General features: G+C 45.9%; 1 protein-coding gene across 1 annotated transcript in view; it reads right to left on the bottom strand.

Annotated features, from left to right (window-relative positions):
* Positions 1-11,058, bottom strand: part of LOC108533020 (glucoamylase-like) — a 66,191-nt gene extending 55,133 nt beyond the window's left edge. The window contains exon 1 of the mRNA XM_017877375.1: positions 11,022-11,058. Coding sequence (XP_017732864.1) covers positions 11,022-11,058 — 37 coding nt within the window. The remainder of the gene's footprint in view (positions 1-11,021) is intronic.
* Positions 11,059-25,069: the final 14,011 nt, after the last annotated feature.

Here is a 25,069-nt window from a genome sequence, read left to right as displayed (position 1 = left end):
CCCACCTCACTTTTTTTTTTTTTTTTTTTTTTTTTAAGAGGGAGTTTCACTCTGTCACCCAGGCTAGAGTGCAGCGGCATGATCTCAGCTCACTGTAACCTCTGCCTCCCGGGTTCAAGAGATTCTCCTGCCTCAGAGTGCCAAGCAGCTGGGATTACAGGTGCCTGCCGCCATGCCTGGCTAATTTTTGTATTTTAATAAAGATGAGGTTTCACCATGCTGGCCAGGCTGGTCTCGAACCCCTGACCTCAAGTGATCCATCCGCCTCAGCCTCCCAAAGTGCTGGGATTACAGGTGTGAGCTACCGTGCCTGGCCCACATCTCTACTTGTTAATAAAAAGAGAATAATAATAATAAAGCTGAGAATCTTTATCATTACATCTCTTCCCCCCCCCCTTTTTTTTTTGAGGTGGAGTCAGGCTGGAGTGCAACAGCAGGGTCTCAGCTCACTGTAACCTCTGCCTGTTGGGTTCAAACCACTATTCTGCCTCCCAAGTAGCTGAGATTACAGGCATGCACCACCACTCCCGGCTGGTTTTTGTATTTTTAGTAGAGATGGGGTTTCACCACATTGGCCAGGCTGGTCTCGGAATCCTGACTTCAGGTGATCCACCCACCTTGGTCTCCCAAAATATTGGGATTACAGGCGTGAGCCGCTGCACCCAGTCATGTTTCTGCTCTTTCTGTGCTTTCTGTCATGTAAGTACCACACATTAAGCAATTGCACTACTGGAGCTCCTCTGCTCTCTTTCTGAATGACTTTATCCAATCCCATGACTCTAATGCCATCTCAATACCAGCATTATCAACATTTATATCTCCAGCCCTGATCTCTTCCTGGAACAGACTGCTATCATTCACCTGCCTTCTTAATATTCCAACCAGGAAATTCATAGACAGCACAGTGTATCTCCTGGTGCTCTTGGTTCCTCCCTTCCCAAACCTGTTCTCCCACAGTAGGCTTTCCTTGTCTTGTAAGCAGCACCACCTCCTTTTTAACCACACTAGTAGGAAATTTCCTTATATCTGGATTCATTTATTTCTCCTCACTCTCTACATCCAATTCATCACAAGTCTTGTTCATTCTGTATCCAAAGCCATTTCAAACTTATCCACCTCCATTACCACTCCATCTCCTTACCCTCTCCATTACCACCCCATCTCCTTGCCCTATCCAACCCATTCTCTACCCAGAAAATAGGTCTATCTTAAAAAATGAAAATCAGATCACTCACAGTCTATGCAACCTCCTTCACTGGATTCCCATTACACTTAGAATTAAATATAAACTGGGGCCTGGCACAGTGGCTCACACTGGTAATCCCAGCACAGTGGCTCACACTGGTAATTCCAGCATTCTGGGAGGCAAAGGCAGGCAGATCACCTGAGGTCAGGAGTTGGAGACCAGCCTGGCCAACATGGTGAAACCCTGTCTGTGATAAAATACAAAAATTAGCCAGGCTTGGTCGAGGGCACCTGTAATCCCAGCTACTTGGGAGGCTGAGGCAGGAGAACTGCTTGAACCCAGGAGGCAGAGGTTGCAGTGAGTTGAGATCATGCCACTGAACTCCAACCTGCGTGACAGAGCAAGACTCCGTCTCTAAATAAATAAATAAATAAATAAATAAATAAAATAAAATAAAAAACTTGTGGTGCCCTCTAAACTGCTACAAGACCTGGCTTCTACCCATCCTCTCAAACTCAAGCTCATTTCATGCCACTCTGTCTTTGGCATACAATGCTAGTCCTGTCCAGCCTAGGGGTCTTTGCTATACTGTTCCTTCATCCTAGAAGCTCTTCCTCTACTCTTCCCATGCTACCTTTGTCCCTTCCTCTGGACCTTAGCTTAATTATTGTCCACTAAAGCAGACTTTCTGACCATCCTATCTGAAGCAAACGTCTTTGTTTCCTTTATTCTCTTTTTAGCTCCTTCTTCCCCTCAGTCCTCACAGTTATTCCCACAGTCATAATACCAACCCAATTTTTCCACAAATGAGGAAACAGAAAGACTTTTGAGGAACTTATTAGATCTTAGACAAATCAAACACCACGTAAACAACAAACTGCTTCTCTCCTAACTGGGCATCCTGCTGGGTGTGACCAGTCATACCCAACTCCACCCATATGTAAACATGGAAAGGCTAACTGGGTGTGGGGGTGCACATCTGTAGCCCCAACCACTTGGGAGGCTGAGGTGGGAGGATCACTTGAACCTGGGAAGTTGAGGCTGCAGTGAGCCAAGATTGCACCACTGCACTCCAGCCTGGGTGACAGAGCGAGACTCTGTCTCAAAAAAACCCAACTATTTTTTTAAAAAGTAAACATCGATAAGGTGAATCGGCATCTCAAACCCCAACTAAGGACACTCTTGAGACCCCCTTCCGTGGAAAGTGTGTAGTGACCCAGTTCCTGTTTGGCTGCAATCTTGGCCCTACATGGCACAGCGGCATTCAACCGAACACATAAAGACGAGAATAACTTTCTCACGAGCCTCATTTCCTGTGTTTTATATTAGAGCTCATTGTTGTTCTCTTTTTATTCCTCCTCTCAGATCAAAGTCCCATGAGATGGACATTGGTAGAGTGAAAAAAGGTTTGAACTCAACTCAAATGCTATACGAGTGCATGCATGAAACTTCAGAATGGGCTCCAGCACTGTCAATTTCTTTTCATTGACACTATCAACATGTAGAAAACATACCCTGTATGTTCTCCCTATAACTTCTCCCTTTTGTTTCGAAGGTGAAAATTTAGGTCATATACACGGAGCTGACAACAGATCTCCTAATAATTATATGCCTGAAGTTGTCACTTATTTGGCTAAAACCTACTCAGGAATTTGAATTCTCTTCTAACACCTTGAGCAGCTTCTCTTCTGTTTTGTTAACAAATCACTAAGTGTGGCATAAATATCATCAGCAAGTTTTCAGAGAATTAAACTGACTGAAGCTCCTGCTTTCCAGCATTTATTTTATTTTTTGAGATGAAGTCTCGCTGTGTCGCTCAGGCTGGAGTGCAGTGGCACAATCTCGACTCACTGCAACCTCTGCCTCCCAGGTTCAAGCGAGTCTCCTGACTCAGCCTCCCTAGTAGCTGGGATTACAGGTACAGTGCCACTATGCCCGGCCAGTTTTTTTTTTTTTTTGAAACAGAGTTTCACCCTTGTTGCCCAGGCTGGAGTGCAATGGCATGATCTCAGCTCACTGCAACCTCCACTTCTTGGGTTCAGGTGATTCTCCTGCTTAGCCTCCAGAGTAGCTGGGATTATAGGCGTGTGCTACCATGCCCGGCTAATTGTTATATTTTTAGTGGTGATAGGATTTCACCATGTTGACCAGGCTGGTCTTGAACTCCTGACCTCAAGCGATTGGCCTGCCTCAGCCTCTCAAAGTGCTGGGATTACAAGTGTGAGCCACCACACTCAGCCCTGGCTAATTTTTGTATTTTTAGTAGAGACGGAGTTTCACCATGTTGGCCAAGCTGGTCTCGAACTCCTGGCCTCAAGTGATCCACCCACCTTGGCCTCCCAAAGTGCTAGGATTATAGGCACAAGCCACCATGCTCAGCCAGCATTTATTTATTTATTATTATTTTTTTTTTATTTTTTTGAGATGGAGTCTTGCTCTGTTGCTCTGTTGCTCTGTTGCCCAGGCTAGAGTGCAGTGGTACGATCTCGGCTCACCACAACATCCACCTCCCGGGTTCAAGTGATTCTCCTGCCTCAGCTTCCCGAGTAGCTGGGATTACAGGCGCCCACTACCACGCCTGGCTAATTTTTCTATTTTTAGTAGAGATGGAGTTTCACCATCTTGTCCAGGCTGGTCTTGAACTACTGACCCTGTGATCCAACCGCCTCAGCCTCCCAACGTGCTAGGATTACAGGCATGAGCCACCGCACCCGGCTGCATTTATTTTGTAATTTTAACTTTATTATTTTTTTGAGACAGGGTCTCAGTCTGTCACCCAGTCTGGAGTGCAGTTGCATAATCACGGTTCACTCGACTTCCTGGGCTTAGGTGATCCCCCAACCTCTGCCTCTCAAGTAGCTGGGACTACAGGTGCATGCCACCACACCTGGCTAATTTTTCTATTTTTGTAGAGATGGGGTTTCGTCATGTTACCCAGGCTGGTCTCAAACTTCTGGACTCAAGCAATCTGCCCACCTTGCCTTCCCGAAGTGCTAGGATTACAAGTATCAGGCGCTGTGCCCGGCCTCCAACATTTATAAAAGCCATAAATCACCTTTGTCAGGTTATAGATCTTGAAATTTTAGCTCACAAAGGAGCCTATATTCTTCTAAGTGAATTCAAATCATCCTCCAAAGAAACAAAAATGTTTCAAGCTTCAAAATAAGTCATAAAATAGGGAACAGATAAAATTCTCTGGGAATAAATTTATTTTGCAGTGATTAAGCCTGTATTGGCAAATCTCCAGACAACTAAAATTATTTTTACATATAGAAAGTAAGTCACTAGAGGCTGGGCATGGTGGCTCATGTCTGTAATTCCAGCACTTTGGATCCGAGGCGGGCGGATCACGAGGTCAGGAGATTGAGACCCTCCTGGCTAACAAGGTGAAACCCTGTCTCTACTAAGAAAAAAAAAAACATATACGAAAAATTAGCTGGGCATGGTGGCAGGCGCCTGTGGTCCCAGCTACTCAGGCGGCTGAGGCAGGAGAATGGCATGAACCTAGGAGGTGGAGCTTGTAAGTGAGCTGAGATCACGCCACCGCACTCCAGCCTGGGCGACACAGCGAGACTCCNATTAGCTGGGCATGGTGGCAGGCGCCTGTGGTCCCAGCTACTCAGGCGGCTGAGGCAGGAGAATGGCATGAACCTAGGAGGTGGAGCTTGTAAGTGAGCTGAGATCACGCCACCGCACTCCAGCCTGGGCGACACAGCGAGACTCCGTCTCAAAAAAAAAAAAAAAAAAAAAAAAAAAGAAGAAGGGAAAGAAACAGTCACTAGATACCAAAAAGGGCAAAATTCCCAGGCTCATCTGTCCCTGATGAAACGCTGAGGAGGAAATGTGGCTAGCTGTTTGTTTATATTTGTTTCTATAAGGAAGAAAGCTTGAGGTAGAGCTGAAATGCTGTTTGCATTTTCTCATGCCACTTTAATACAGTCTCTATTCAGGATTCAATGAAAAATTTAAAAGAATATCTGGAGAAAACTTTTTGTTGCTGTTGTTGTTTTAACCATAAGAATCATATGATTGGGCTAAGAGATTTCTCTAAACTGTCCAAGCATGTTGTAACTGCTAAGGCCATTTTCTTGGCTGCTTCTATTTTTCTTTTTTTTTTGTTCTTATGACCTATATTGTCTCCAGATTGGCTGCTTCTAAAGGGGTTGTTTGTACTGGGCTCTGCACTGAGTTACCCAGTTCAACTTCTATGTAGAAAATTATACCAGCTCTGGCCAGGTGCAGTGGCTCATGCCTGTAATCCCAGCACTTTGGGAGGCCAAAGTGGGTGGATCACCTGAGGTCAGGAGTTTGAGACCATCCTGGCCAACATGGTGAAACCCTGTCTCTACTAAAAATACAAAAAATTAGATGGGCGTGGTGGCAGGCACCTGTAATCCTAGCTACTTGGGAGGCTGAGGCAGGAGAATGGCTTGAACCCAGGATGAGGAGGTTGTGGTGAGCCGAATGGCATCACTGCACTCCAGCCTGGGCAGCAAGAGCGAAATTCCGTCTCCGAAAAAAAAAAAAAAAAAAAGGCATCAGCTGTATCTTGAATTCAGTGTCTGGTGAAATTCTGAAAGAACTTATGAAATGCTATGAGACAGAAGACACAAGACGCAACTCTGTCTTCATTGCTCAACAAATGCTAACAGGGTGTGTGCTTCTGTTCTCAATGAGTCAGACAGATTGGCTAGCTCTGAGCTCTGTTTAATTCGGTCCTGCAGGCATGGGCCTCCTTCAAACACTGCCACTTTCAGAAAGCAAAGCAAGACACAAAACCAAAATATTTCAGCGCTGAAAGAGACCTGAGGGATCACCTTCTCCAACATTCTCACTGAAAAAAAAAAACAAAACAAAAATCGAGGCTGGATGCAGTGGCTCATGTCTTTAATCCCAGCACTTTGGGAGGCCAAGGTGGGCAGATGACTTGAGGCCAGGAGTTTGAGACCAGGCTGGCCAACATGGTGAAACCCCATCTCAACCAAAAATATAAAAAGTTGCCGGGTATGGTGGCGTGCGCCTGTAATTCCAGGTACTTGGGAGGCTGAGGCACGAGAATTGCTTGAACCCAGGAGGCAGAAGTTGCAGTGAGCTGAGATGGCACCTCTGCACTCCAACCTGGGCGACAAAGTAAGTTCTTGTCTAAAAACAAAAACAAACAAAAACCTGTGACTTCTATTATTTATTATTATTATTATTGAGATGGAGTCTTGTTCTGTCGCCCAAGCTGGAGTGCAGTGGTGTGATCTCGGCTCACTGCAACCTCTGCCTCCCAGGTTCAAGCAATTTTCCTCCCTCAGCTTCCCAAGCAGCTGAGACTACAGGCACGCACCACCACGCCCAGCTAATTTTTGTATTTTTAGTAGAGACGGTGTTTCACCGTATTGGCCAGACTGGTCTGGAACTCCTGACCTTGTAATCCACCCGCCTCAGCCTCCCAAAATGCTGGGATTACAGGCGTGACCCACTGCACCCAGCCAAAAACCTATGACTTCTAATTCAATTTTTTGTTGTTCTTTTTGAGTCAGGGTCTCACTCTGTTGCCCAGGCTGGAATACAGTGATGCTGTCTAGGTTCACTGAAGACTTGACAGCCCAGGTTCAAGTGATTCTCCTGCTTCAGCCTCCCAAACAGCTGGGATTATAGGCCTGCACCACCATGTCTGGCTACTTTTAAAGTTTTTGCAGAGACAACATTTCACCATGTTTCTCAGGCCAGTCTTGAACAGGCCTGAGCCACTGTACTGGGCCTGAAATTTAAAAAAAAAAAAAAAATCATTGACCAATTTTTTGTTTTGGAATTTTGATAAAACAGAGACCTTTCCTACATTCTTAATGAATGACTATATTAGAAAATGAGGCTGGGCGTGGTGGCTCACGCCTGTAATCCCAGCACTTTGGGAGGCCGAGGCAGGTGGATCACAAGGTCAGGAGTTTGAAACCAGCCTGACCAACATGGTGAAACCCCGTCTCTACTGAAAATACAAAAATTAGCCTGGCTTGATGGTGCGCACCTGTAATCCCAACTACTTGGGAGGCTGAGGCAGGAGAATGGTGTGAACCTGGGAGGCACAGGTTGCAGTGAGCTGAGATCGTGCTACTGCACTCCAGCCTGGATGATAGGGCGAGACTCCATCTCAAAAAGGAAAGAAAAGAAAATGAACATCGACTATATATTTTAGGGAGAAAATCTGAAAGAAAGAAATTAGGCCAGGCATGGAGGCTCATGTCTGTAATCCCAGCACTTTGGGAGAGTAAGGCAGGAAGATTGCTTAAGTCCAGGAGTTGGAGACCAGCCTGCGCAACATAGTGAGACCTTGTCTCTGCAAGAAAAAAATAAGATAAACAAAATTAGCCTGGCATGGTGGCTACTTAGGAGGCAGAGGTGGGAGGATTGCTTGAGCCTGGGAGGTTGCAGTGAACCGAGAGCATGCCACCGCACTCCAGCCTGGGCAACAGAGTGAGACCCTGTCTCAAAAAAAAAAAAAGAAAGAAAGAAAGAAAGAGAGAGAGAGAGAGAGAGAGGAAAGGAAAAAAGGAATAAAGAAGTTAGTTTTTCCACTCTGAAGTATATCTGACTCACACCACAACCCAGCACAACCCAGGAAGAAACCCAAGGGTTCTTTTGGGCTTTTAACAGTACAACTAGTGACTATTTATCAATAGAACAAACATTCAGTAAATCTCAGCTCTTACTGCTGTGACATGTACATAGATTTAATTTCCTTATTCCCTTGGAAAGGTGACACTGTCAAATCTCTTTACTTTTCCTTCACTCAACTGATTAGTTCTCATCAAACATTGATGTTGGTCTGTGTGATCTCCCCTTTCTGTGCTCATCCTCCACCTCAGAGGTCTACACCACATCCCTTCCAATTCTCTCTTCTCCTCCATCTAAGCCTGTTCTTGAATAAGTTCACTTTAGCATAAATACCTAATGACTAGACCTTTCTTTTGCCTTATTATTATTATTGAGATGGAGTCTCCCTCTGTCACCCAGGCTGGAGTGCAGTGGTGTGATCTCAGCTCACTGCAACCTCTGCCTCCCAGGTTCAAGTGATTCTCCTGCCTCAGCCTCCCAAGTAGCTAGGATTACAGGCGTGTGCCACCATGCCCAGCTAATCTTTGTATTTTTAGTAGAGACAGGGTTTCACCATGTTAGTGAGGATGGTCTTGATCTCCTGACCTCGTGATCTGCCTGCCTCGGCCTCCCAAAGGGCTGGGATTACAGGCGTGAGCCACCGCGCCTGACTTCATATTATTTTTAATTGACACGTACTAATGGCACATATTTATGGCACACAGTGTGATATTTTGATATATGTTGTTAATAGAAAAACCAAACTCTATAAAATATTTTTAAAAGCTTTATTCTGAGCCAGTCAGTATAAGTAACCATGGCCTAGGGAACAGTCTCAAGGGGGCCTGAGAAAGTGTGCTCCGGGCAGTCAGGTTACAGTTTAGTTTTGAACATTTTAGGGAGAGGAATTGTAGGTAAAATCATAAATCAATATATGGAAGATGTACATTGGCTCAGCCTAAAGAGGCAAAATATTTTGAAACAGGGGAGGAAAGGCTTACAAGTCATAGGTGGATTCAAGGATTCTTTTTTTTTTTTTCCGAGATGGAGTCTTGCTCTATCACCCAGGCTGGAGTGCAGCGGCACAATCTCAGCTCACTGCAACCTCCACCTCCCAGGTTCAAGCGACTCTCCTGCCTCAGCCTCCCAAGTAGCTGGGATTACAGGCGCCCACCACCATGCCCAGCTAATTTTTGTAGTTTTAGTAGAGATGGGGTTTCACCATATTGGCCTGGCTGGTCTCGAACTCCTGACCTCAAGTGATCCACCTGCCTCAGCCTCCCAAAGTGTTGGGATTACAGGTCACCATGCCTGGCTGGTATGTGTATTTTAGCTGGAGGAAAGATGTTAGGATACAAAAATGAATCTCTACTGGTGAAATTTGCAACCCTTTTATGGTAAAGAAGAGAAATCTGAGGCACCAAGAGGCTGAAGAGACACTACTGGCTGCGGGCATCTTGAGCTGGAGCCCCTTCTTTCCCGTCCCACACCACGCTTCTCTCTTGCCACCTTGACATCCTGTCATGCAGCAACACCTACCAAAATGCACTTGGATGTCATGGACCTGGGTATGTGAAAGGAAACTAAATCTCGTGATGCCAGAATCACTAAGCCAAAGGGAAAAGTCAACCTGGGAACTACGTCAGGCAACCTGCCTCCCATTTTATTCCTAAATAAGATCGCTACAAATATTTAAAAAAAAAAAAAGCTACATACCTTCCTTGCAGTTTGCCTACAAAGAAATTCCCTGTGAGCCTCGAGATCTTTACTCTAAAACAGTTCCGTTGGATTTCACCCCGGCAATGTAAATCGAACGCTATCTTCACAGGTGTGGGACAAAGGCCAGAAATCAATCATCCCTCTGCTCACCTGAGACAAATGTGTATCTAATTGCTTCTTCTGCCCTACTGTTTTTGGAAAAATGCAGATTCACTGAGCCGGACTAAGGCATAAGTGACTATTCCTCTACCCTGCTCTCATATGTAAATTGTGTATTCAGTGTAAGGCTGATCAGGGACTCAAAATAATGCGATCGTTTGCATCTTATCTACCTAAGACCTGGAAGCCCCTGCTTTGAGTGGTTCTACCTTTCCACACCGAACAAATGTACATCTTAAATGTATTGATTGTTGTCTCATGTCTCCCTAAAATATATAAAACCAAGCTGTACCCTGACCACCTTGAGCATATGTCATCAGGACCTCCTGAGGCTGTGTTACTGGCGGGTCGTTAACCTTCGCAAAATAAACTAATTTTTTTTTTTGAGATAGAGACTCACTTTGTCACCCAGGCTGGAGTGCAGTGGCACAATCCCAGGTTCAAGCAATTCTCCTGCCTCAGCCTCCCAAGAACCTGGGACTACAGGCATGCACCATCATGCCCAGCTAACTTTTGTATTTTTAGTAGAGACAGGGTTTCACTGTGTGTTGGCCAGTTTGGTCTCAAACCCCTGACCTCGGGTGATCCCCCTGCCTCGGCCTCCCAAAGTGCTGGGATTACAGGGGAGAGTCACCATGTCTGGCCCAATTATGTTTATAACTCAGTAGTCAGTTTTCTGGGTTCCTGAAGTGCAGCACTTTGTGTTATATGTGGGGCACTCAAGGATTGTTTGACATCCACATCCTGGATCCCACTAGTTCCCTAGGCCTGAGAGACCTATCTCTCACTTCTTTGCCTTGGACCACCACATCATTTTTCAGCCTGTCCCCCACGTCCCATTCCCCCAAATCACCCTGATTCACAAGGTATATGAGTGTATCAGATTTCATTAAATGGTTGCGGTAATCTCAAACTACGTATGAAATATGTGAGTAAAGCATATAAAAATTAGGCTATGTAAGAAGTTTCCTCTTGTTAAAGGGAAAATCTGGCTGGGCATGGTGGCTCACACCTATAAGCCCAACACTTTGAGAGGGCAGGGTGGGCGGATCACTTGAGGTCAGGAGTTTGAGACCAGCCTGGCCAACATGGTGAAATCCCATCTCTACTAAAAATACAAAAATTAGCTGGGCATGGTGGTGCATGCCTGTAATTCCAGCTACTCAGGAGGCTGAGCCTGGAGAATCACTTGACCCTGGGAGCGGAGGTTGCAGTGAAACGAGGTCGTACCACTGCACTCCAGCCTGAGTGACATGACAGATGGAGACTATGTCTCAAAAAAAAAAAAAAAAAAAAAGGAAAATCTGAAAAGTTCAATTCTTCACTGGGTTTTCTTGTTGGCACACTTCAGTTTCTAAATCTGCCCCCACCAACTCACTTCCTACTTCCTGTTGAACATCCTGTTTGACTGCCATACATAGCCCATTCAAAACCCCATTCAAAACCCCAGCCCATGCCCACAGGACTTAGTTTTGGGTCCTTGTCTACGTCCCTCCCTGAGCAGTACATCATCCTGAAACTGATTTATTAGGTCCGGAGCAACGCCTTGGGGCAAGGGGGTCAGGACAATTCTCGAAGTCTTGGCATTCCAAATCTCACCAAAAAGTCCAGTGTGGACGTGGATGCTCTAACTCCAAATCTTCCTACCAGTGTAGTTGCAGATACAACTCTTAATTTCTTTTTTTGAGACAGAGTCTAGCTCTGTTGCCTAGGCTGGAGTGCAGTGGCACGATCTCGGCTCACTGCAACCTCTGCCTCCCCGGTTCAAACAATTCTCCTGCCTCAGCCTCTGGTAGTAGCTGGGATTACAGGCGTGTACCACCAAACCTGGATAATTTTTTATATTTTTGGTTTCACCATGTTGGCCAGGCTGGTCTCAAACTCCTGACCTGAGGTGATCCACTTGCTTCAGCCTCCCAAAGTGCTGGGATTACAGGTGTGAGCCATTGTTCCCGGGCACAACTCTTAATTTCTTAGTTGCCCACCAGTGAACCAAAGGATCATATACACACAAATACACACACATAGTCTCCTAAAGACAAACATAAATTCTCAGTGCAGTCTAAGCGCAAATGGAGGAAGTAAAATGTTTTCCAAACACCCCCTATAATTTGCACAGTTTCCGCTCCCCAGTGAATATACAATTTCACATTTCTATATAAGGCAGTATTCATTCCTTTTCTTAATTTGCCTTCCCCTTTCTCCTTTCCAATTGTGTCTTCTCAAGCCTGTTTGGAATATGAAGGAGGTCTGTAACTGAGCTGCTGTGCCTCTCAACAACTGCTCTCAGCTACACAAAGACCCAGCTAAAGCTCTGAAATGAATATTGTGTGTGTGTGTGTAGTTATTACTTTCGGCTGTTTGTCCTACATATATTCTATTTCCTGCTTTTTTAAAAAAGTCTTGTGACCCAAAGCTGATTCAAAGCATCCATTATTCTGAGTAAATAGAGAGTCATAGTCATGAAATTCCACATGGGATCCTCTGCACTCTTGTGAATGCAGAGGGAGAGGTTCCCAAAGAACTACAATAGAGATAATAATAGTGCTTACCTCACGGGGTTGTTGGGAGGTTTCAGTGACTCATATATAACACAAGTGTACACACAGAATCTATAAGTAAAATGCTAAGCATGGTACCTGGTAAGTGCTTTATACGTTTTAAAAATTATTATTATGTATATCATAGCTATAGTTTCTACATTGATTTCAATTTTTTTTTTTTTTTTTTTTTTTTGAGACAGAATCTCGCTCTGTTGCCAAGTTGGAGTGCAGTGGTGCAATCTTGGCTCACTGCAACCTCCACCTCCCGGGTTCACGTGATTCTCCTGCCTCAGCCTCCCGAGTAGCTGGGACTACAGGTTTGCACCACCATGCCCGGCTAATTTTTATATTTTTAGTAGAGATGGGATTTCACCATGTTGGCCAGGATGGTCTCAATCTCTTGACCTTGTGATCCACCCACCTCAGCCTCCCAAAGTGCTGGGATTACAGGCATGAGCCATTGCGCCCAGCTGGGATTTCAATTTTTTAAAATGGCACTGCTCACCTTGGGAGGCCGAGGCAGGAGGATTGCTTGAGGCTAGGAGTTTGAGATCAGACTGGGCAACATAGCAAGATGCTGTCTCTACAAAAATTTTAAAAATTAGCCAGGCATGGGCATGGGGGCACGTGCCGGGAGTCCCAACTACTCAGGAAGCAAGGTGGGAGAATTACTTGAGCCCAGGAGTCTGAGGCTGCAGTAAGACATAATTGTACCACTGCACTCCAGCCTGGGTGACAGAGCAAGACCCGTCTCAAAATAATAATAACAATAGTAATAAATAATAAAATGTAATTGCTTTAAAATTGTTTGAAAATCTCAGCTCTGGATCAAACTTCAAAGTACAGGCTGAAGGAAAGTATCAATTGTCAAAGAAAGACCTTTGTACCTTCAAGGAACCCATGCTTAAAGAAAACACACTGTCTTTCATCATGTTAATCAGCCGTGGGTTTTGAAAACCATAAGAATCAGTAACAGGCCAGGTGAAGTGGCTCATGCCTATAATCCCAACGCTTTGGGAGGCTGAGGCCAGAGGTTTGCTTGAGCCCAGGAGTTCAAGACCAGCCTGAGCAAAATAGTGAAACCCCATTTCTTTTTTTTTTGAGACGGAGTCTCGCTCTGTCACCCAGGCTGGAGTGCAGTGGCCAGATCTCAGCTCACTGCAAGCTCCGCCTCCCGGGTTCACGCCATTCTCCTGCCTCAGCCTCCCAAGTAGCTGGGACTACAGGCGCCCGCCAACGCGCCCGGCTAGTTTTTTGTATTTTTTAGTAGAGACGAGGTTTCACCATGTTAGCCAGGATGGTCTCGATCTCCTGACCTCGTGATCTGCCCGCCTCGGCCTCCCAAAGTGCTGGGATTACAGGCTTGAGCCACCGTGCCCGGCCAAACCCCATTTCTACAAAAAAATTAGCCAGACTTAGTGGCGCACACCTATAGTCCTAGCTACTCATTCAGGAGTCTGAGGCAGGGGCATCACTTGAGCCTGGGAGGTTGAGGCTGCAGTGAGCTGTGATCTCGCCACTGCACTCCAGCCTGGACAACACTCTGCACTCCATTCTGGACAACAGAGCAAGACCCTGTCTTAAAAAAAAAAATCAGTAACATTTATGGAGTTCTTTCTATGTGCTGAATGCATTGATGGTTTATTCTCTAAAACATCCCCATAAGGTAGGCTGCAGTATCACTAATGCCATTTTACAGATGGGGAACTCGAAGTCAACTAGCCTAAGAGTAACATATTGGCCCCCAAATTGAGAAATCCAGGGGAAGCCTGTCTTCTGATGAGGCTGGGCAGGTGTAGTGTGAGCCAGTAGGTAAAATCTTGTGATTATTTCTCACCTCCTCTTTCTCAAGTCAGCTGTGATCTCAGCAAGCATCTTTCCTCAACATCTCGAGGTGTCTGTCAGGAAGTCAAAGGCCCCATGCATGTTCCTCATTCACATCCAATAACGTAGAAACTTCTCTTCTGGTGGATCTTTTGGAAAATTAGGAAAGCTACTTTTTTGAAAGGCTTCAGCCAACTTCTCATTATCTCACCGGCCTGATTCAAAAATAATTGTGGCCCAGGAAAGGAGGAGAAGGCTGGCTTTTCCTAATGCCTTAAGCCTGAGGCTGAGTATGGAATAAATCACTCCAAAATTGCACTGCATAAATAGGGGAGGAATTTCCTTTGGAAAGTTCAGAATTGTTGCAGATTTGTATTCCAGGAGCTGATTCTGAGAAGAGTATTCGTGTGCAGGTTTATTAGGGAGTGTCCTTGAGACCTGCACCTGTGGAAGGGAAGGCTAGGTAGTAAGGCGGGGTGCAGGGAAAGCTGGGCTGCGAGGCAGAGTAAGGGCTGCAGCCAGCCAGGTGACCCTTCAGATGTGCCTGCACTGGATCAATGTGTGCGGGAGTGAGGGGGCCGGGCCTTTCTTGTCTCCGCTCCACAAACCAGGTATTGTCTGTGGGATGCCCAGGAAGGAAGTGGCCTGGAGTGGAGTGGCTCTTTTTAGAAGAGGGCAGTTCCTGGACAGGCACTCAGCCATCAGCTGACAACACTTTCAGCAGCTGAGAGAAGAAATCCTTCCAGCGCGAGGAGGAATCTGGGCAGCACATCCCAGGGATCTGGAAGCAGTGGTGGAAAAGGAAACAAGTCACTGAGAGGCCAAACCTGGATCGCAACTCAGTCCTTTCAGAAGCCACTTCTCCAGCCTCCACCTCATCGCTTCCTGTTCAATGTGTGCTGATTTCTACACACTGACAGCTGTGGGCATTTCTGGACAGAATCCCAGATCAGATTTTCTAAGTATCAGCTGCCTATCCACATGTGTTGTGTGAGCAACTAAGAGGGCTGATACACCTCATTGGGTGGTTAAAGAGACAGGATGTCTGGCCAGACTCTCACCAGAGAACTGTCCAGTCTGAACAAATGAGGAACGTGAAGAACTTGGAAAGGTTACAAGGAAGTCGCCGCGATGATGAATGTTTTCCTGAACCAGCACGGTCAGGAACGAGCAAGGCTACAAATCAGGGCTGATCTTGGTGATCTCTGTCTTTTACATTGGGATGCAGAATTCATCATGCACCCACATGCAATTTACAAGCACAGGCCCCTTCTGGGAAATGTGCCAAATTATTTCATTCCTGACAAAATAATCAAAATCCTACAAATATGAGGCTCCTGCATTTAGCCATTTTATTTCAGCTGTTTGGTATGTTCATAGATAGTGAAATTAAAAACACTTGTGGCCTGGCATGGTGGGTCACACCTGTAAACCCAGCACTTTGGGAGGCTGAGGCAGGAGGTCTGCTTGAGCTCAGGAGTTTGAGACCAGCCTAGGCAACATAGTGAGACCTTGTCTCTGCAAATATTATTTTAAGCCAGGGGCAGTGGCTCACACCTATAATCCCAGCATTTTGGGAAGTCAAGGTGGGTGGATCACTTGAGGCCAGGAGTTCAAGACCAGCCAAGCCAACATGGCGAAATCCCATCTCTACTAAAGATACAAAACATTTAGCCAGGTGTGGTGGCATACACCTGTAGTCCCAGCTACTCAGGAGGCTAAGGCACAAGAATCATTTGAACCCGGGAGATGGAGGTTGCAGTGAGCAGAGATGCGCCACTGCACTCCAGCCTGGGCAACAAAGCAAGACTCTGTCTCAAAAAAAATTATTTAAAAAAATTATCTGGGGGTGGTGGTGCACACCTGTGGTCCCAGTTACTTGGGAGGCTGAGGCAGGAGGATCACTTGAGCCCAGGAGGTGGAGGCCGCAGTGAGCTATGATCATGCTACTGCACTCCAGCCCGGGAGACAAAGTAAGACCCTGTCTCAAAAATGTGCAAATATATATTTTAAAACATGACAACATTACAAAATACAAAGAAAAACACATGTATTGGGGTCAAGCACAGGGACTCATGCCTGTAATCTCAACACTTTGGGAATACAAAGTGGGAGCATCACTTGAGCAGAGGAGTTTGGGGCCAGCCTGGGCAACGTAGTGAGATCCTGACTCTACACAAAATATATATTAAAAATTAGGGCCGGGCACGGTGGCTCACGCCTATAATCCCAGCACTTTGGGAGGCCGAGGCTGGCGGATCACGAGGTCAGGAGGTCGAGACCATCCTGGCTAACACAGTGAAACCCCATCTCTACTAAAAATACAAAATATTAGCCGGGCATGCGGTGGCGGGTGCCTGAAGTCCCAGCTACTCGGGAGGCTGAGGCAGGAGAATGGCGTGAACCCAGGAGATGGAGCTTGCAGTGAGCCGAGATTGTGTCACTGGACTCCAGCCTGGGCGACAGAGCCAGACTCCATCTCAACAAAATAACAAAACAAAACAACAAAAACAACAACAACAAAATTAGGAGACTGAGGCAGGAGGATGCTTGGACCCAGGAGTTCAAGACCAGCCTAGGCTACATAGAGAATCTCCATCTGTATTGTTAAAAAAAAATTAAAAATTAAGAAAAAAACCCCACATATTGGAAGAAAATACTCTGGCAGCTTCAAAACACCTGACAAGAGGGGGAAACCCTGATACAGCTCCAGAACTTCAGCCCATGGAAGCTGCATTCAACAAACTACTGAATCACGTCTGGTTCCCATGGCAACAGCCCTGAAGCGGCTTCGCTGAACAAGACTGAATGTGATCAACTGCCAACATGGAAATATCAGCCCTTCCTCTTCTCTGTTTTTCAGCATTTCTCTCACTGACACATTCTGTGTTGCAAAGCAGGCCTTGGAACGCTGCCCGTATCTCCCTCCTAGATTCGCCAAATTTCAACGGTGAGGCTCCCTCTCCACTGCATTTTTAGTGTAGAACCTTGGCGGGGTTGGGGTGGGGAGGTGGGGCCGTTGCATACCTTCTAAAGGGCAAGGAAAGTAATTTCGGATAGTTCCTTACCGACCCATGTCCCTCACTAAGAGCCCCGGTATTTCTCTCAGGCAGTAACACTTCTTTCTGTTGGACTCAAATCAGCACATTTGTGTTCCACAGCAAGACAGATTTCCTAAGTAAGACAGAAGCTATTTTTAGAGGATCTTGAAAAGGGGGAAGATCTCAGAAATGAACTAAACTTAGATCCAGCTTTTGGTACAGTGTGCCTCACAGGGATATAGACTGCGTGTGCGCAAACATTTCTTGCAGCCTGTTATAAACTTCCTGAGATGCCCTCAAAGCCTGCTCTGGGGTGGGGCCCAGAGCTTCCCCCTGGAGCTGCCATAGATCCTTGCCCTTCTTTCCCTTTAAGAACAGCACACTGTCAGTTCTCCAGTTCTTGAAGAGCCCCACAATGAGGTCAGACCGTATCAGTGGTACATCTGGGCTGTCTGTCAATGCGTTTGGGTGAGTTCACTTCTAGGGAAACAATGTCAGCCGTAGTGAGTTTGCGGTTAGAGATTCGCCTGTAGATATGAGTGTGGACTATGAATTTGCACCCCAGGTTTGTGGTCTGGGATGCAGGAAGGGGCCAGACAATACTTTGTGGTTTAAACATTGTGGTGAGGGTCTGGGTGCGGTGGCTCATGCCTGTAATCCCAGCACTTTGGGAGGTCGAGGAGGATGGATCACTTGAGCTCAGGAGTTCGGGACACAGCCTGGCCAACAAGGTGAAACCCTGTCTCTACCAAAAATATAAAAAATTAGCCGGGTGTGGTGGCACATGCCTGTAATCCCAGCTACTCAGGAGGCTGAGGCAGAAGAATTGTTTGAACCTGGGAGGTGGAGGTTGCAGTGAGCCGAGATCATGCCACTGCACTCCAGCCTTGGCAACAGAGCAAGACAAAAAACAAAAACAAACATTGTGGTAAAGGATGGGCTGCGTATATATTATATATAATGATTCAGTGGAAACATTTAAATCATTTTGCAAATTGTGGACTTTGGATCTTGACTAAAACAAATAAACTATTAAAAGCTATTTATGATACAATTAGGGGAATTTGAACCCTAATGGAATATTTGATGATATCTATCACCAAATGAAGCCAGGGGATGGGTGTGTGGGGGTTATGATACTATTATCTTTACCATGGTGGATAGTGAGCATAAAAAGTACACGTCGCCGGGCGTGGTGGCTCACACCTGTAATCCCAGCACTTTGGAAGGCTGAGGCAGGCGGATCACCTGAGGTCAGAAGTTTAAGACCAGCCTGACCAACATGGGGAAACCCCATCTCTACTAAAGATACAAAATTAGCCCGACATGTTAGCACATGCCTGTTATCCTAGCTACTCGGGGAGGCTGAGGCAGGAGGATTGCTTCAACCTGGGAGGCAGAGGTTGCAGTGAGCTGAGATGGCGCCACTGCACTCCAGCATGGGTGGCAGAGTGAGACTTTGTCTCAAAAAAAAAGGACGCATAACCAGCCCTGGTGGAAGATTATGTGTTCCTGGAGGAAGCGTTCTTTCCACTGAGACCTCAAGGATGAGAGCAGCTAGCAGGCCCAAACTGAGGGTGGAGGGATAAAGTGTAAAGTATTGGTTGGGTAAGTGTTCCAGGCAGAGAAAACAACGTAGGCACATGCCTGAAGGTGAAAGCAAGCTCCTTGGGACTGGAAGAAGCTCAGTAGGATTGCATTAGAGCCTGGCAATAGATGAGGCAGAGCACTGGAATGGAAGGTCAGGAGGCAGTGGTAAAAAGTCTGGGCATTTCTCTGAAGAACAATGGGAAACCAATGAGCAAAGGATTTACTTGACTGTATTCACGCTTCAGGAAAATCCCAGTTAAGCTTTATTGTCCCAAGATAGTCATAACTTTAGGAAGTCTTCTTTGGGCAAGGAGTGGTGGCTCACGCCTATAATTCCAGCACTTTGGGAGGCTGAGGTGGGCGGATCACTTGAGGTCAGGACTTCAAGACCAGTCTGGCCAACATGTTGAAACCCCATCTCTACTAAAAATACAGAAATTAGCCGACGTGGTGGCGCGTGCCTGTAATCCAGCAACTCAGGAGGCTGACACATGAGAATTGCTTGAGTCCGGAGGCAGAGGTTGCAGTGAGCCGAGACTGTGTCACTGTACTCCAGCCTGGGCAACAAAGCAAGACTCCATCTCAAAAAAAAAAAAAACAAGTCTTCTTTGAAGATTTGCAGATTTCTCAAAGAACTACCATTCGACCTGGCAATCCCACTGCTGCGTATATACCCAAAGGGAAAGACATCATTATATAATAAAGATACTTGCAGTCATATGTTTATTGCAGCACTATTTATTCACGACAGCAAAGATATGGAATCAACCTAAATGTCCATCAATGGATGATTGAATAAAGAAAATGTAGTGTATACATGCACACACACACCATGAAATATGACTCAGCCATAAAAAAGAATAAAATCATATCATCTGCAGCAAAATGGATGGAATGGAGATTACTATCCTAAGGGAAATTACTCAGAAACAGAAAAGTCAAATACTGCATGTTCTCACTTATAAGTGGGAACTAAACAATGAGTACACATGGACATTCAGAGTGAAATAATAGACATTGGAGACTCTAAAAGGTGGGACAGTGGGAGGGGAATGAGGTTTGAAAAAGTACTTATTGTATGTAGGCTGAGTACAGTGGCTCACACCTATAATTCCAGCACTTTGAGAGGCCAAGGTGGGAGGATTAACTTGAGCCCAGAAATTTTCAGACTAGCCAGGGCAACGCAATGGGACCTCATCTCTACAAGAATAAAAGTAAAAATTAACTGAGCGTGGTGGTACACACCTGTATTCCCAGCTACTTGAGAGGCTAAGGCAGGAGAATTACTTGAGCCCAGGAGCTCCAGGATGTAGTGAGCTATGATTGCACCACTGCACTTCAGCCTGGAAGACAGAGTGAGACTCTGTCTCCCTTTTTTTTTTTTTTTTTTTTTGAGATGGAGTTTTGCTCTGTCACCCAGGCTGGAGTGCAGCGGCGCGATCTCAGCTCACTGCAAGCTCCGCCACCTGGGTTTACCCTATTCTCCTGCCTCAGCCTCCCAAGTAGCTGGGACTACAGGCGCCCGCCACCACGTCCGGCTAATTTTTTTAGTAGAGATAGGGTTTCACCGTGTTAGTCAGGATGGTCTCGATCTCCTGACCTCGTAATCTGCCTGCCTCGGCCTCCCAAAGTGCTGGGATTATAGGTTTTATTGCGCCCGGCCCTGTCTCTTAAAAAANTCCGCCACCTGGGTTTACCCTATTCTCCTGCCTCAGCCTCCCAAGTAGCTGGGACTACAGGCGCCCGCCACCACGTCCGGCTAATTTTTTTAGTAGAGATAGGGTTTCACCGTGTTAGTCAGGATGGTCTCGATCTCCTGACCTCGTAATCTGCCTGCCTCGGCCTCCCAAAGTGCTGGGATTATAGGTTTTTTTGCGCCCGGCCCTTTTTTTTAAAAAAAAAAAAAAAAAAAAAATTACTGGCCAGGCACAGTGGCTCAAGCCTGTAAGGAAAAAAAAAAAAAATTCCTAGTGGGTACAATGTTTGCTCTTCGGGTGATGGGTAGACTAAAAGCTCAGGTTTACCACTACGCAGTATGTGCATGTAAGAAATCTGCACTTGTGCCTCCTAAATCCATACAAATAAAAAAAATGGCAATGTACAGTGGCTCATGCCTGTAATCTCAGCACTTTGGGAGGCTGAGGAGGGTGGATCACAAGGTCAGGAGTTCAAGACCAGCCTGGCCAACATGGTGAAACCCTGTCTCTACTAAAAATACAAAAATTAGCAGGGCGTGGTAGCAGGTGCCTGTAATCCCAGATACTCAGTATACTGAAGCAGGAGAATTGCTTGAACCCAGGAGGCAGAGGTTGCAGTGAGCCGAGGTCACACCACTGCACTCCAGCCTGGGGGACAGAGTGAGACTCCTTCTCAAAAAAAAAAATTAGCCTGGCATGGTCATGTGTGCCTGTAGTCCCAGTCACTCAGGAGGCTAAGGCAGGAGAATGGCTTGAGTCCAGGAGTTTGAAGCTACAGTGAGCTATGATCATGCCACTGGACTCCAGTCTGGGTGACAGAACGAGATTCTGCCTCTAAAGTAAATAAATAAATAAATAATCAAGCCTCCTTTGAGTATTCCAGCACTCCTTGCTCTGAGCTGCAGATTCCGCACCTCTCTTACCAGTTGCTATTGTTTCATGCTAAGGTTAAGTGAGGCCATAAGGGTGGAGGCGTAGGACTGGGGGCCTTATAGGAAGAGGAAAAGAGAGAGATCGCTGTCTCTCCACATGCGTGCACTGAGGAAAGGCCATGTGAGCACGCAGTGAGAAAGCAGCCATCTGCAAGCCAGGAAGAGAGCCCTCACCACACCCCGACCTTGCTGTTATCCTGATCTTAGATTTTAAGCCTCTAGAACTGTGAGAAAATATATTTCTGTTGGTTCAGCCACCCAGTCTGTGATATTTTACTATGACAGCCAAAGCAGACTAAGACACTCTTCTAAGTCCCTCTCTATCCAGATAATCATTGACTGGGGCAAACTGTAGACACTTCAAATGCTTGTAATCCATTGACCTTGACTGATCATTAAAAATCTTCAACATTATAGCCCCATTATAGTCAGTCACATTTCATATTTATAGATGCAGGTGATTTTGTCCACTCTCATGAGGCCAAGCTATGCTGTAAGGACACGGTTCTTCTGCAGCAGTAAATATGTAACCATTAATCTCCCTAGTTCGCCCTGAAAAGACACACCTTGTGGTTTTTTCCTATCTGAAAATTTCCAATCATTACATCAACAGCAATTACTGACTCCCAAGGTTGAATGAGCAGCAGGTGGTCTTTAGGGCATGTGTTTATGAGAAGATAGTTTACGTTTATATTGCTGCAATACAATGTTACCTTCTACTGGCTGCCTTTCATAGGCAAGGCAGCTGTTCAAAACAAATTGCTTGGCAGCCTGTAATCCTAGCTACTCCGGAGGCTGAGGCATGAGAATCACTTGCATCTGGGAGGTGGAGATTGTAGTGAGCCCAGATTGTGCCACTGCACTCCAGCCTGAGCAATAAGAGTGAAGCTCTGTCTGAAAAAAACAAAAACAACAAATTGTTTGGCAGATGATGATTTTTGCAATTTTGGACACGATGCTTAAGTTGACTTCCAATTTCCGACATGATGGACTACTGAAGTATGTTTCTTTGCAAAGTCTCTAAGCTCTACTAAGTGAGGCTTTTACGAAGCAGCCTAGGTTGGGCATGGTGGCTCACACCTATAATCCCAGCACTTCGGGAGGCCAGGGCAGGAGGATCGCTTGAGGCCAGGAGTTTGATACCAGCCTCGGCAACATAGTGAGACCTCGTCTCTCTCTCTCTCTCTCTTTTGTAAGTTAATATTTTTTTAAATAAAAAATATAATAAAAATAAAGCAGGAGGAGAATTGCTTGAACCCGGGAGGCAGAGGTTGCAGTGAGCTGAGATCATGCCATTGCACTCCAGCCTGGACAAAAAGAATAAAATTCATCTCAATAATAAAAAATAAAAAAATAAAGCAGGCTGGGTATAGTGGTTTACACCTGTAATCCCAGGATTTTGGGAGGCTGAGGTGGGAGAATTACTTGAGTCCAGGAAGTTGAGGCCACGGTGAGCTATGATTATGCTGTCTAATCATGATTACTCTAGCCTGGGTGACAGAGCAAGACCTTGTCTCAAAAACAAACCCACAAAACCAAAAACAAAGCAAAGTAAGAAGCATCAGGCTTTCTGGTAAGATCTGAGGGGGTATAGGAACCCTGTCATTGCCAATGATTTCTCTCACTATTTCAGTACCTAAACCACCTTTACTTGTTCTTTCTTCTGGATATTACATCTTATATGTAATAGCCCTTTATTAATATGATTTTATGCTCATATGTATGAATCTGTATGAATTTTTTTCTGTGAGAATCAAACTCAAGAACTGTCACTTTTCTCTTTGCTTTTTTTTTTTTTGGAGACAAAGTCTCACTCTGTCACCCAAGCTGGAGTGCAGTGGTGGGATCTCAGCTAACTGCAACCTCTGCCTACCAGGTTCAAGCGATTCTCCTGCCTCAGCCTCCCGATAGCTGGGATTTCAGGCGCCTGCCACCACACCTGGCTGAGTTTTAAAATATATTTTTAGTAGAGATGAGTTTCACCATGTTGACCAGGCTGGTCTTGAACTCCTGACCTTGGGTAATTTGCCTGCCTTGGCCTGACAAAGTGCTGAGATTACAAGCTTGAGCCACCATGCCCAGGCCCTTTTCTTTTCTTTTTCTTTTGAGATGGAGCCTTGCTCTGTTACCCAGGCTGGAGTGCAGTGGTGTGATGTGACACCACCTCACCACAGCCTCAATTTCCCAGGGTCAAGTGATCCTCCCATCTCAGCCTCCTGAGTAGCTGAGACTACAGGTGTGCACCACCACACTGGACTAATTTTTTCATTTTTTTGTAGAGACAAGGTCTCACTGTGTTGCCTAGGCTGGTCTTGAACTCCTGGGCTCAAGCAATCCTCCTGCCTCTGCCTCTCAAAGAGCTGAGATTATAGGTATGAGCCACCATGCCCGCCCCTGTCACTTTTCTGTATATTCCTAAATAAAATTAAATTTGGTTCAACCTCTATTGACTTTAGTGGTAGAGAAATTCAATCCTGTTTTTCTGGTGAAGAGGGTCCTCTGTAATCCTTTAGGATTATGCCAGCACCCAGGGCTTACCCAGTCCAGATATCTTGCCATCTGATCCACTGGAAGAGGTAGAGTTTTCCTAGCTCAGTTCCAGTGTCTCCTCCCCTCAAGTTTAGGTACAGCTTCTTTGTCAAGCCCTCTGCATAATACCCAGGGCCCCAAACCATTTGTATACATGCAGCCATCCCATTCAGAGGCTCTATCTCTACAGAGCTGTAAACCCTTCCTACCAGTGTGCAGGGCAACTAACACCCTCCATCCTCACTCCACCCCTATCCTTGTGCAGTATAGCTCTGCCCTTCAACAAAGAGTTTGACTGTCACCACCTCCTCTCATAATCCCATGCAGTCCCACCTTCTCTCATAATCCCATGCACTTCCACCTTCTCTCATAATCCCAAGGAAGACATGTTAGAGCCAGGGCATCTATGTGTGAGTGCTATTCCAGCAGAGAAACTCCTTTCCCTCCTGTGGTCTTTCTTCTTATACAGCAAGAATGAGGGCTGGGTGTAGTGACTCACACCTGTGATCCCAGCACTTTGGGAGGCTGAGGTGGGCAGATCACAAGGTCAAGAGATTAAGACCATCGTGACTAACATGGTGAAACTCCATCTCTACTAAAAAATACAAAAATTAGCTGGGTGTGGTGGTGGGTGCCTGTAGTGCCAGCTACTCGGGATGCTGAGGCAGGAAAATCGCTTGAACCCAGGAAGCAGAGGTTACAGTGAGCTGAGATTGCGCCACTGCATTCCAGCCTGGCAACAGAGCGAGACTGCATCTCAAAAAAAAAAAAAAAAAAAAAAAAAGCAAGAATGAGAAAGTGGCCTTGTCAATGAGTGACTGCATGATTGCACGGACTGGTACCAAGTGGTTTGGATCTGGGAAGTCAGCTGTAAAATGGAGTTGTCTAGAAATATTAGGAACCTTACAGCTGGGGCTGTTGGGGACCTTCTAGTCCCTGGGCTGTTGCATTTCTCCACTGGCCAAGTATCCCAGGCCAATGGGCACTGGAGTTTGGGTGCTGTCCTTTCACTGGAATGGGCCTACTGTGTGTCCAGCAGCTGCCTTGGCTATGGCAGATTGGTCCTTGATTTGATGAGCGGCTGAAGACTATGTGTGACTTTGTCTTGCTATCCTGGTCTTGTAGAACTCACCTTTTCACAATGAAGACTTTTTCTCAGCCGATGTTGTATAATGTGAAATGTGTCCACCCTCTTGCAGGACAAATGGCAGACCTGAAGAGACCCATGTGGCACCACAGCCAATTTTCTTTTCTTTTTTTTTTTTTTGAG

The sequence above is a fragment of the Rhinopithecus bieti genome, unplaced genomic scaffold (genome assembly GCF_001698545.2).
Source record: "Rhinopithecus bieti isolate Rb0 unplaced genomic scaffold, ASM169854v2 scaffold_65, whole genome shotgun sequence".
Lineage (NCBI taxonomy): Eukaryota > Metazoa > Chordata > Mammalia > Primates > Cercopithecidae > Rhinopithecus > Rhinopithecus bieti.
The sequence above is the reverse complement of the archived record's forward strand: the minus strand, read 5'-3'. Positions and strand labels throughout refer to the sequence as shown.